The sequence below is a fragment of the Balaenoptera physalus genome (assembly GCF_965194825.1).
Source record: "Balaenoptera physalus genome assembly, chromosome: 4".
NCBI lineage: Eukaryota > Metazoa > Chordata > Mammalia > Artiodactyla > Balaenopteridae > Balaenoptera > Balaenoptera physalus.
Window position 1 is genome coordinate 31,301,668 of NC_138891.1, and position 12,370 is coordinate 31,314,037.

The 12,370-nt window shown below is 36.4% G+C and overlaps 1 protein-coding gene across 1 annotated transcript in view; it reads right to left on the bottom strand.

The window, feature by feature from the left end:
- Positions 1–12,370, bottom strand: part of TM4SF18 (transmembrane 4 L six family member 18) — a 37,640-nt gene that overhangs the window by 9,644 nt on the left and 15,626 nt on the right. The window contains exon 3 of the mRNA XM_082459693.1: positions 9,938–10,027. Coding sequence (XP_082315819.1) covers positions 9,938–10,027 — 90 coding nt within the window. The remainder of the gene's footprint in view (positions 1–9,937; positions 10,028–12,370) is intronic.

The following is a 12,370-nucleotide window of genomic DNA, read 5'->3' on the forward strand; positions in this document are numbered from 1 at the left end:
GTGGGAATAAGAATCTCTCTGAGTCACAGTTTCATTGTCCATAAAATGTAGATGATGTAGATGGTTACAGCGCCTACATAATAGGGCTGTTTCAAAAATTAAAGGATACAATGCATATAAAAATTACTTGAAAAGTGAAAAGCATAATCAAAATATTATCTATTATTTCAAGTGCCCTTATTTGGCCAGTATTTGTTTTCCAGAGATAACAACCCACAGAATGTTGGCAGAAGACGCGACACCACAGAGGAATGGATAGCAACCAAGAAGTTCATGGGGTTCAGGTCATGCTGCTCCAAAATATGGCATCTTGGCCTATTAATACCTTAAGCCGAAGGGGTTTGAGGAAATGGCAGAAGAAGGAAGTTCACTCTGACCTCCCCCACCTTCTCACCCTTCTTCCCTGAAACAGGTCATAAAACTCCCATGTGAAACATACCCTTCCTGCACCTGGAGGAAGGAAGACATTCTTACTACCAGAGACTGGAAATTTGGGGCCAAGACATCTGTGTAAACAAACCTTGTTAAGCTAAACCTTACCTTCCTAGTTACTTCTTCACCATTTAGTACTCCTAGTCCAAACCCCTCTGACTTGCCAATTCTTTACAAATTTATTGTTGTTTCTTTGTCTAAAAGGTGTAGGAACTTCCTGCTCTGGTCACGTCTTCGGGTCTTCATTCTTTTGTGAAGACTCCTGTGTACATGGAAAAATTCAATAAAATTTGTATGCTTTTCTCAACCTGTCTTTGTCAGTTTAATTTTCAGACCCAGTTAGGGACTCTAAAAAGGTTGAGGAAAACTTTTTTCTCCCCTACAGTTTCTGGGACCCACCGTGGGGCACCATCTCCTGGGGAACACCTTGCTCAATCTGGAAGCTGCAGTCAGAGATCCTAGACCTCTGACAAAAGCTGGCAGAAGAATTCTTGCCAAGTTATCTCTTCAATCTCTGCCTGGGGAGACCAGTCGGGTGAAGGAGATAAGGGTCCTCTCCTTTCCAGATTCAGATTGGCAGGAGAAAAACATTTGCAAGAATTAGTTCTTGAGATTGTGATTCTGATTCCAACTTGGTTTCGAGGTACCCACTGGTTATCGATCTTTTCCCTCCCAGGGATGGCTATTGCTTTCCTGTTTGTCTCTTGTTTTGTGTCCTGAGAATTTGGCTTGGCTTTCTGCCCATCAGGGCATGCAAGTGTCAGGTCTTGCTTTTGCAGGCAGCCAACTGTCAGAGGGCAAGCCTCCCCAGCATGGCTGTACAGAAATGTAGCTGAGCTCCATTTGTGGCTAGTACTCTCTCGACTGTTACCAATTCTGCAGAGCGATTGTCCAAGTTTCCTTTCTTTTGGCTACTGTATGGTCAGGCCACTCAAGACGGTTGCTCTTTTGCTCTCTGTGCATTCCCTGCTCGCCAGTGCCTGCTTCACCTACTCCCTACACACAAGACTGACCTTCCTACGTACTTGCCCCAGGCCCCACTTAAAGACTGTTCTTATCAAAGAGGCAGTGAAGGGCGTGCCCCTCTGCTGGTTTCCCTGGAAACTGATGAGCCAACCTGACATAATTCCCCCTATAGTTGCCAATCTACCACCCCCGACCCCTCGAGCAAAGACTGCCACCACATCCTGCTCTCCATCCACTGCACACAGTGGGGTATCGCTCCAGGACCTTGCTTCAGACGGATAAGCTACCCCATCCACAAAAGCATTGACATCTCTGTTGTTGACTCCAGGCTCTTTCTTTAGTCTTGAAGCTGGACAAACACAGGCCTTGCAGGCCTGTAGAGTGCAGCCCAACAGCTATCTCTGGAAGTGGTTTTGGATCTTGAGAAGACTGCATCTCTTGCACCCTCTTTGGGGACACCTCTTCATCCATGGTTAAGTATTGGTTTTGAGTCACTTGATAAAGTATACCTTTGGTTTAAATATTTGAAACTTTTTTTTTTTTTTCTAAAGAGCTTTATGGTCAGAAGTTGACAGAATTTGAGGTTGATATTCAGAGCCTGATAGGAACATTTTTTGTGAAGGCCTCCTTTCCTAAGCAGAAATGGAGCTCTGTACTCACAGGAAAAGAAAACATGCGAAGGCTTTGTGGAATGATTTATGAAAACATTCCAAAGACACACAGCTCTAAATCTAGAACATAGAAATCTTTCCATTTCCATCTTAGTTGGAAATCTTCCACCTGATATAAGGAAGCAACTTGAAGGTAATGTAGTCGGATAGGCAGGTCAGCCCCTTGATATCATTCAGGCTGCAAACCAAATCTTTGAGGAATTAAAATACAGCTGTCCTTGTCTTATGAATTGAGGCTTTACAAAACCATAAATGCAGCTGTAAAATCAAAAGTGCACTAAACCTTACCAATCCCCAAACCTCTTCTATTGATATTAACACAAAATGTTGGCAGATATTGTAAAAGATCAGGATGTTGGAAACAGAACTGTCCTGCATTCAAGAAAAAGATGAAAACATTTAAGTAGTAATTACCCTAGACTTCTGATAATAGAAAAATATGTCCTAAAACTCCATCTAAGAGACAATCTATATCTTTTCTCTGTCCCTCAGAGATGTAACTCTTACCATGTTTTTGAAATGTAAACATCCCAGGAGGTAGCTAAAACACTGTTCACAACCACCTGAGAGTGAGGGGAAAAAAAGGAAAAGAGGCTTTGAAAAAAAAAAAAGAACTATAAAAGCTTCCTTACTCAAAATCTAGTCCACAGCCTCCATAAGTTTACTTGTCAAGGGCAGATACAAATCTTAAAAGTCATCTCCATAAATATCAGTAAAAAGGTTTAGCCATATGAATGGAAAACCATAATTTGTTCGATCTGCCAATTTGGATTCTTCTATAAACTAATGAGTTTTGTATTAATGTACCTGACACATGGTTAAAATTTAAAAACAAAAGCTATAAGATCTCTGTTTGCATCTGTCTATATGTTTATTTGTGTCAATATATGTATGTTATAGATGTGAGGTATTTTCCTATCTCCCAATGTTATTACCAAATTAATTTATCAAATCTCTCAAAGGAGTTCAATTCAAACTAGTGTAGATAAAAATGAGCACTCACAGGGCTTCCCTGGTGGCGCAGTGGTTGAGAATCTGCCTGCCAATGCAGGGGACACGGGTTCGAGCCCTGGTCTGGGAAGATCCCACATGCCGCGGAGCAACTGGGCCCATGAGCCACAACTACTGAGCCTGCGCGTCTGGAGCCTGCGCTCCACAACAAGAGAGGCCGCGATAGTGAGAGGCCCGCGCACCGCGATGAAGAGTGGCCCCCACTCGCCGCAACTAGAGAAAGCCCTCGCACAGAAACGAAGACCCAACACAGCCAAAAATAAATAATAATAAAATAAAATTTAAAAAAAATGAGCACTCACATAAATTAAGTATTCCTAAAACTCTCAGAAATATAAAAACTAATTCAAAGCTTCATTCACATGATGTGGAATAATCTTTGGTAAATAAAGCTAGTTTTAAAATTGTTGGAAAAAAAGGCATAACTTTAGAGTTGTCAGCATTAAATATAATGCGGTCATATGATTTTTTTCTACCTAGGTTTACTAGTGAAAAAAATATATTATCTCTACTAGATGTTTAAGATGATAAAAACCATAAATTCAACCTAAAAATAAAACATACATTAAAAATACATTGTTTAATGTCTGCCAAGCACAGTAGTTAAAAAAAGAGAGAAGCTGTATGTTTAATTTTTAGATTCTTTGTTTCTATGACGTTTATGCTTGTTTAATATATATATGTTATAAAGTTTGTTAATCAGAAATATAACAAGATAACAGCTAACCTTGTCTAGTGTCTCATAAAATGTTCATGAGTAATCTAAACATAATTAAGAACAAGTGAATTAAATAAATGTGTGATAAAAGTTCATAAATGAACTTTTCAACAATGATTATGTTTTATAAAATATGTCTACTTTAAAATAACTTCCTCACCAAACAGATGAGGGAGATTAAGAAGTACAAACTTCCAGTTAAAAAAATAAATGAGTCACAAGTGAGAAATACAGCAAAAGAAAGAAAGCTTCCAAAATCTTTTTGCTAACTTGAAACCTTAAATTTATACTAAGTTAAGTGATAGAAATTCATTGGATATCTAGATCATTTATGAATAAGATAAGATACTGAAACATTAAATACTGAACATAAGTTTACCTACTTTTTTCTTCCTATCATAGAGGAACTAAAGATATTTGAATTTGTTAGTAAACATGTCTTGTGCCACACTGAAAAATTGTACTATGAGGAAATGTATACTTCCAGAAATTATGGAATAATATCTTCATAAATTTTCCAATCAACAGAATGTTCATATGTAACAGACAGTTCACAATTGCTTACTTCCTAGTTTTCACTAGAAATTAAAATTTCTAAGAGTTAACAATTCTAATATATGTAATTAAAGCTACTAGAAGTAATAAAGGAATGACTCTGTATGCAAGAAAAGTACAATGTGCTTTTGGTTAAAGGTATGAATTATGGAGATGTGTTTTTGTTAAGGGAAAACAGTAATTTTGTCCTGAAGTAAAAAAGTTGGTTGTTCAGAAAGAGAAAAAAGGACAAATTGAATGAATATAGACAGCTGAGAAAAGAGAGAGAGGAAATCTTATGTGGTCAAGCTGGACTTAATATCAAAAGTACACTGATGCAGAGTGAAGTAAGTCAGAAAGAGAAAAACAAATACCGTAAGCTAACACATATATATGGATAAAGAAAAAAAAAAAGGTTCTGAAGAACCTAGGGGCAAGACAGGAATAAAAATGCAGACGTAGAGAATGGACTTGACATGGAGAGGGGGAAGGGTAAACTGGGACAAAGTGAGAGAGTGGCAGGGACATATATACACTACCAAATGTAAAATAGATACCTAGTGGGAAGCAGCTGCATAGCACAGGGAGATCAGCTTGGTGCTTTGTGTCCACCTAGAGGGGTGGGATAGGGAGGGTGGGAGGGAGACACAAGAGGGAGGAGATATGGGGATATATGTATATGTATAGCTGATTCACTTTGTTATAAAGCAGAAACTAACACACCATTGTAAAGCAATTATACTCCAATAAAGATGCTTAAAAAAAAAAAAAGTACACTGATGCAAAACTAGAATTGGGTCTTATCACCCCTAAAAGGACAAATTTTATTGGACTATTGGTCTCCACTTGATAAGAAATCATGAAAGGCTTTTAACCTTTTGGGTAATCTACCCAAAAAGCAAAGATTTTGTGTTTTATCAGAATAATTCCCTGGGCTTCAGGGAATTGTTTGTTTTTACCACATCTTTGATTACTTAAGACAACTGAGTCTTCTCTACTTAAAGAGTCAAGTTTTTTTTTTTTTTACAACTATGTAACTTTCTGTATTTACCTTTGAAATTGTTTAACTTGAGTTAAATGGATCACTATGTATTGTTTCACAGTGACATGATCCTATTTGATATTTTTGGCAAATTTCCCCCCAAATTAAATTCTAAATGAAGTCTTCTTGACCTCAAACTAAATTTGGGATTTTCCAGAGGGCCCCTGGAACATCTCAGTAATTTGTTCTCTGTCCTTTAAGACAGAGAGAGAGAGGGAGAGAGAGAGTGATACCAAACTAATTAGGTTTACTTGATATGTTAAATTATATGGGAAGCTTTGTCAAATAAGAAGTGATTTTTTTAACCTTTTAGGCTATATTTGTATGGGTACATGTTATTATATGTGTTCCAGAAATTATATGGCATTTCTAGAAATCTATATCCTGGTATAACGTTATCAGTCATAATTCTAGTTATTATCTTAAAATGTTGTATGTCTCAGAAATAACCAAATTTTATTGTCTTTTGCATTATAATAAACTCTCATCAGATGTTTAACCAGGGCCATTTAAAAGTCTTTTGTCATTTACAGAGAGTTATTGTTTTACCCTGATGCTTTTGCAGAAGTGCTTGTCTTAAAGGTGATTCATGGAAAGAACTCTAACAAGTACAGGTTTCTGATAACATTAAGATCATATCACTGAACTGAAAAATTTCCAAAACTCTAATGGAGAAACTGATGGATTCATAAAATGGCTAACACAAAACCAAGCAGAAGAAAAATTAATTACATGGGACTGAATAAACTGATGAGTTATAATTCTTTATTACTTTCTCTTTAAAACTTTGCTGGTTCCTTAATATTTTGCTTTCCATATTTAAGGAAACTGTTTTTTCTCTTCAGCTGTCTATGACTTAGAGCAATTTTGTAAAGCATACCTTTATGAACAAAGATGAAACAATTACTTTTTCTCCCTACCTGATCCCTCCAAAATTTGAAAACCCTTAGTGGTTTTTCTTGTATTTATGGAAATATAATTATTTGCATAAGTTCAATAAGAATCTGTTCTCCTTGCATCAGGACACAATTGGAAACATTGGTTATATTACCAAGGCTTTGACTAGAATGTCATATTTGAGAATGTTCATAGAATCAGATATGACCAGACAACTTTAAGGATCTAAGGTTGACTTTATGGAGCCAATGAAGTTCCTTGGAAAAAGTGGTCTGGTACCTTGTTTACAGGGTTTCCAGCAGCTTTACCAGGTGAGTAAGGAAAGTCACTTCCTGGCAGGCCCAGAAATCTCAGGATTTTGGGGGGACCTAAAGAAGAGAAAAATTAACCCAAATCTATAGGAATTTTATACAAAGTCTGATGGCAAGTTCTTGGCTTGTCTTCTTAGCCTGGAGAGGATTTTAAAAGTCTGATCTGAGTTTCTTTATGAAAAGTTCCAGCAAAGTAGACATTAAAAGAGCCTATATGGTCATCACTATTCTTGCTGCACTTATGTAAATAATCAGGCCAAGTTTAATGAGACTAGATTTATTTCACAAACAAATTAGTCTTACTTTGGTTATTTCTGACAGAAATGAGGGTGACTGTAGAGAAAAAAATATGTTTCATTGGAAAGTCATAACACACCCTCATGGATATCAGATTCTAGTCCTATTCATTGTCTTTGAGTTTTTGTTATCTACCTATACACTGGACTGAGTCCTAAATTCTTTTAGTTTCTTCCAATATCTGGTTACAATTCCCCAAATTAATGTTTCCAGTTTTTCTCCCATCCTTCTGATTTGGAATCATTGAGAACTAAAACTGCCCTTTTCCCGAAACTGGACAAAGCTAAAGCTGGACAACTTGATATAAACTTCAGAGAAAGCACCACCATAGCTCATATTAGACAATCTTTGTGCCTGTCGCTGTGTAGGTCTCTCAGAGAGTTCACCAGAACACCTGATGACATCCCCAGGGACATTCAAACTATGAACCAGGGAAGTGTCAGATTACCTTTTCCTGTTCTGACTCCATCTGAAGATGCTTGGAGTTCCAACATCTAGAAATCTTCTCAACTGGCTGCCCTCTAGACTCAAAAACTATGAGTTTATAGTTTGTTCTAACCATTAACTTTTTTTTGTTTTTTGTTTGTTTGTTTTCATGCAAATGTCCAGGGCTGAGGGACTGGTTCATTGGGTTATGGGACAATCTACTCCTTCAGTTTCTGGACTGTAAAACTTCTTGAGGGAAGTTTCAGACAGAAGAATGATGGGGTTCAAGACACACTACCCCAAAACACAGCACATTGGTATATTAATATCTTAAGCTGAAGGGGTTTGAGGAAATGGTAGAAGCAGGAAGTTCACTCTGACCTCCCCCACTTTCTCACCCTTCTTCCCTGAAACAGGTCATAAAACTCCCATGTGAAAGATACCCTCCCTGTACCAGGAGGAAGGAAGACATTCTTATTACCAGAGACTAAAATTTGGGGCCAAGAACTCTGTATAAATAACCTTGCTTAACTAAACCTTATCTTCCTAGTTACTTCTTCACCTTTTTCTATCCCTAACCCAAATCTCTCTGTCTTGTCAATTCTTCACAAAGTTATTATTTCTTTATCTAAGAAGTTTAAATGCTTCCTGCTCTAGTCACATCTTCGGGTCTTCATTCTCTCGTGAAATCGCACATGTACATGTAAAAATTCAATAAAATTTGTATGCTTTTCTCATCTTAACCTGTCATCAGATTAATTTTCAGACCCAACCAGGGACCCAAAGAGGGTTGAGGAAAACTTTTTTTCTCCTCTACAAAATGAATCTTAGGTGACCTAAATTTCCATTCTAGAGCTTCAGAAGTTACAAACTGGTGCAGAATGAAATTTGGCCTGCAAGATGTGTTTTATTTAGTTTAAATGAGAATTAATTGCCAACATTTTATAATTGTGAAGTTTTACTTAAAACTCCATATTTCTACTTCCTATTGAAAATTGAGAATTATTGCCCAATATTGTAGTGGTAGCAATTGGCTGGACCTGAGTAGCAGCTCCCTCTCTTCCTTAAATAGAAAATTTGCTCTAATGTCTACATATTTCACATATTTCACTGCCATCAGATATTTGGCATCTGGGGGCATATCAGTTAGGACCACTATCCTAGAGCATACTTTGAAAGAACCAAGCAGAAAATCCAGGGAATCCTCTCTCCCTTCCTCCTGCTTTTCCAACTGAGATGCCAGTCATCTCATCCAATGTTGATTATAAGACAGTGTTCAGACTCTACACTATTTCTAGCATCCATTCGTGCTGGAGATGCTAATAATGAGTTAAGGCAAATTGAACACATGGATTTTTATTAGATACTTAATGGTACAAACATTTCTTTTCTAGAAATTCCCTGAGTACATAGGTTAAAATTTACCTGAATCCATTGCTTCACCTGGACAATTTTGAAAGCTTTTCTGTAGCATAATACCAGCAGTTACTGGGGGATGTTTGATTCAATTGGTTAAGAAAGTAGACACACACACACACAGAGGGAGAGTATTTTGGTCTTCTAATTCTTCCCCACTAGGGGCACAATGGTGAATTAAACAACTAATTTAATCTTCCAAAAACAACAGTCAAAGAAAGTAAGCCATACCATCTTGGCTGCATATTTAAATGTAATTGCACCTCGGACCAACTAAGTCAGAGTCTCTGGGGGTGGGATTCTAAGGCCAAGCTCCCAGACCATTGCAATGTGCCGACAACATGTGGAACCACTGCTGCAAAGAATGCCTCCCAGACCTCTGGCAAAGCTCCTCCTAGTTAATGAATCATATTCTCTTTTAGTCACAGGTGACTCATCTATAAAACAAGAGTAGCAATGATATAATTCATTGGGTAAATGTGAACAAACTATAAAGTGCTATGCAAATATGAATAAGTGATGACATGGGGAGGGGGAGGGGGATAATGGTGGAAATACAGGAACCCAGTGCCTATGTGTTGAGCATAGGCTTAGAAAATGTGGTTGTATCATTCTCTCTTGACTCTATTTTAATTATTTTAAAAGTTCTAGTTTTAAAAATGTACATCATATATACCCAACTCTGGGATAAATCTAATGCTGTGTGAAAGAAGCCAGATACAGAAGACAAATACTGTATGATTCTATTTATATAAAATACAAACTAATCTATAATGACAAAAAGAGGTCAAAGATTATCTTTTGGGGGTGATGAAAATGTTCCATATCTTGACTATGATGGTAGTTTCATGGTTGGAGTTAACTGTCAAAACTCATGGAATTTTACACTTTTAATGGATGGCATTTATTATATGTAAATTAGTCTTCAATAAAGTTGATAAGGGAAAAAATAGACTCACAGAAACCCAGTTAGGAAAAGGTAATATTATTTTCTAATTTCATGTATCTTTAAATCTTGAATTGCTGGAAGAATATCAGCAGAACAAAAGTGGAGGAAAATTGTAGACAAAATAGATAATTTTTGGAGTAAACTCTTGGGCTCTGAACTGAAAGGATGATGGAGAGGGTACAATAGTGTCAATATTTTCGTGTTTCCAAGTGAGAGGAAAGAAAGCCAGAGCCCACTCAACCATCCTCAAAATACTATTGTTCTTACCATGTATTTTTTGCTGCAGTTTTCACTCTGGCAACATTTATAGTTGTTATCATTCTCCAGTACAAGAAGAATTGCTGCTACTATAAGCATCTATAGTAGGGAAGAGAAAAAATATCAGAAATGGAATACTAGTTTTCATTCATGCTCATAATCAGAAAACAGTGTTTCAGAGCATAGACTCTGGGATCAGGTAGCTCTGGGTTCAAATCCCAGTTCTGCCACTTAATAACTGTATGAACTCTAGAGTCCTTTCCTATAAAATGGTGCTGAGAACTCACCTCTTTGGGTTGTTATGAGCTATTCTACGTAAAATTTTGAATAGTGTGCTTGATTCATAACATGTGATTGATAAATGTTAGCTGTTATTATTATAGTTATCAGTTATCAAAAGCTAATGATTAAGGAGGGGCAAATGGTATGGACATGAGAATACCACCCTCTGCAGCAAACATGTACTTCTCACTGACTCAGTTGTGGAGGACAAAGGAAAACCATTCACCAGACTTTGCCATTTGCCAGCCTCTTTCTACTTACTTCCCTCTGGGAATGCAGGTGAAAGGTGTGGTTAATCTGAAACTAAATCTCTTAATCCAAAGTAAAGTAAATTCAATTTCTCCGAGTGTTCAGATCATCTTAGATTCAGATTTTCCAGTGGGTTTGTCTGTATGAAGCCAACAAACTGGGAGAATTCAGTGTATTCTACTTCCTTTTCTTGGTATCTTAGACAAAGGGCTCAAGTTCCGGAAAGAACATGGATTTCTTTACTATTGGGTTGGCCAAAAAGTTCGTTCAGGTACAGAAAAACCCGAACGATCTTTTTGGCCAGCCCAATATTATAGTCCTTGGTTTGGGCAGGTATGGACCATGAATTGCTTCTGGCAAATTCTCCACCTATCCTTTCCTTCTACTGTTCAGTACTGAATCTTGTAGTTCAGTTCATTGTTATTTTACTCCTTGTAATGAATATTTCCAGTTTCCAAATTCCTTCAGCTGTCATTTATTTATCTATCCATTTAATTATTTATCTATATTCCTCTCCTTTCTCCAAAACGGATTTGATCTTGAAAGAATATTTTTCAAGAATTCCTAGACAGTGAAAAATAGAGAATAGGTTCTTTTTACAGTTTTAAATTTTACATGGAATATAAGCAAACAGTCCTACATTCTCCTCCTTTCAACACGATTAATTAACACAATTTTAAAGAGATTCTGGTTTAGCTTTAGTAATGTCTTGCAAATCTTCTACTTATTACAATTATATATTGAGAGAAACAATGACAAGATAAACCACAATAAACCAGGTGCAGTAACCAGCTTCATTACAATATTGTTAGAAATAATTAGACCTAGACCCTAGAGTCCTGTGTCAAAGGAGAAACACAGGCATAGCCCGTGTTTAAAGAGAAACTTTGTTCTCTTTTTGTTGTAAAATATAGCTACAATACAAAGGGCTCAAGAATAATGGAGGAAAATTACCCAAAATACCACTACTCTCACATGTTTTTAGGTATGTACTCCCACATGTGTATATTTTACATAATTTCAATCATAATGTATTCACAATTTTGTTATATCTTTTTTCACTTAATACAAAATAACATGTGTTTTCCATGTTGCTACATGTTCATAACTACAATTTTCATCCTTTATAAAGTGAATGGACCATAATCTATTTTTCCATGTCTATGTTAGGATGCTTCTAGTTTTTTGCTATTATAAATAACGCTGCCACAAACATCTATGTATAAATTTCTTTCCTTATTTTGGATTATTTCCTCAGAATGAATGCTCAGATTTAGGATTACCAAGTCAAAAGACATAAGCATTTTCATGGATCTTAATATATCATATGAAAAATTTCTCCCAAAGGCTTGCATTTATTCATAGTACCACCACCAACAGTCATTATGTACCTAGCACATAGCACCTTCAGTAGCATTGTGTATTAATATTTCAAAGTTTATTAATTTAACGTGCAAAATGACAAATAAATGAAACTGCTTTCCAACATATTTATTCAAATATTATACTAATTAAACACCCACAAAGATGTAGAGATAGATTATAATGGATTTTTTTTTTTTTTTTTTTTTTTTGCATTCTTGTTGGTATAGAAAGCTTGCAGTGCACAGTGTGGTTTTTTTTTTAGAAATGGTATGATCAGGAAAAACATCTTTTCCTCTGAGTTGCCAACATGATTTACTATCAGTTTGTTTTTAAAGAGCACAAAGTCATCATAAAAACATCCATGGATTCTTACTGTGGATACTCCGATTTTGTTTTCAAAAACACCCACCCAAAGACATTAAGTAACTTGCTTTAAGGTCTCTTGACACAAATGACAGAGCTTAGATTGGAACTCAAGTTTGTCTGAATCTTCAAATCTCTGCTTTTCCCACTGTCTTAATACCACTCCAAGCTAGAGAAATCCTG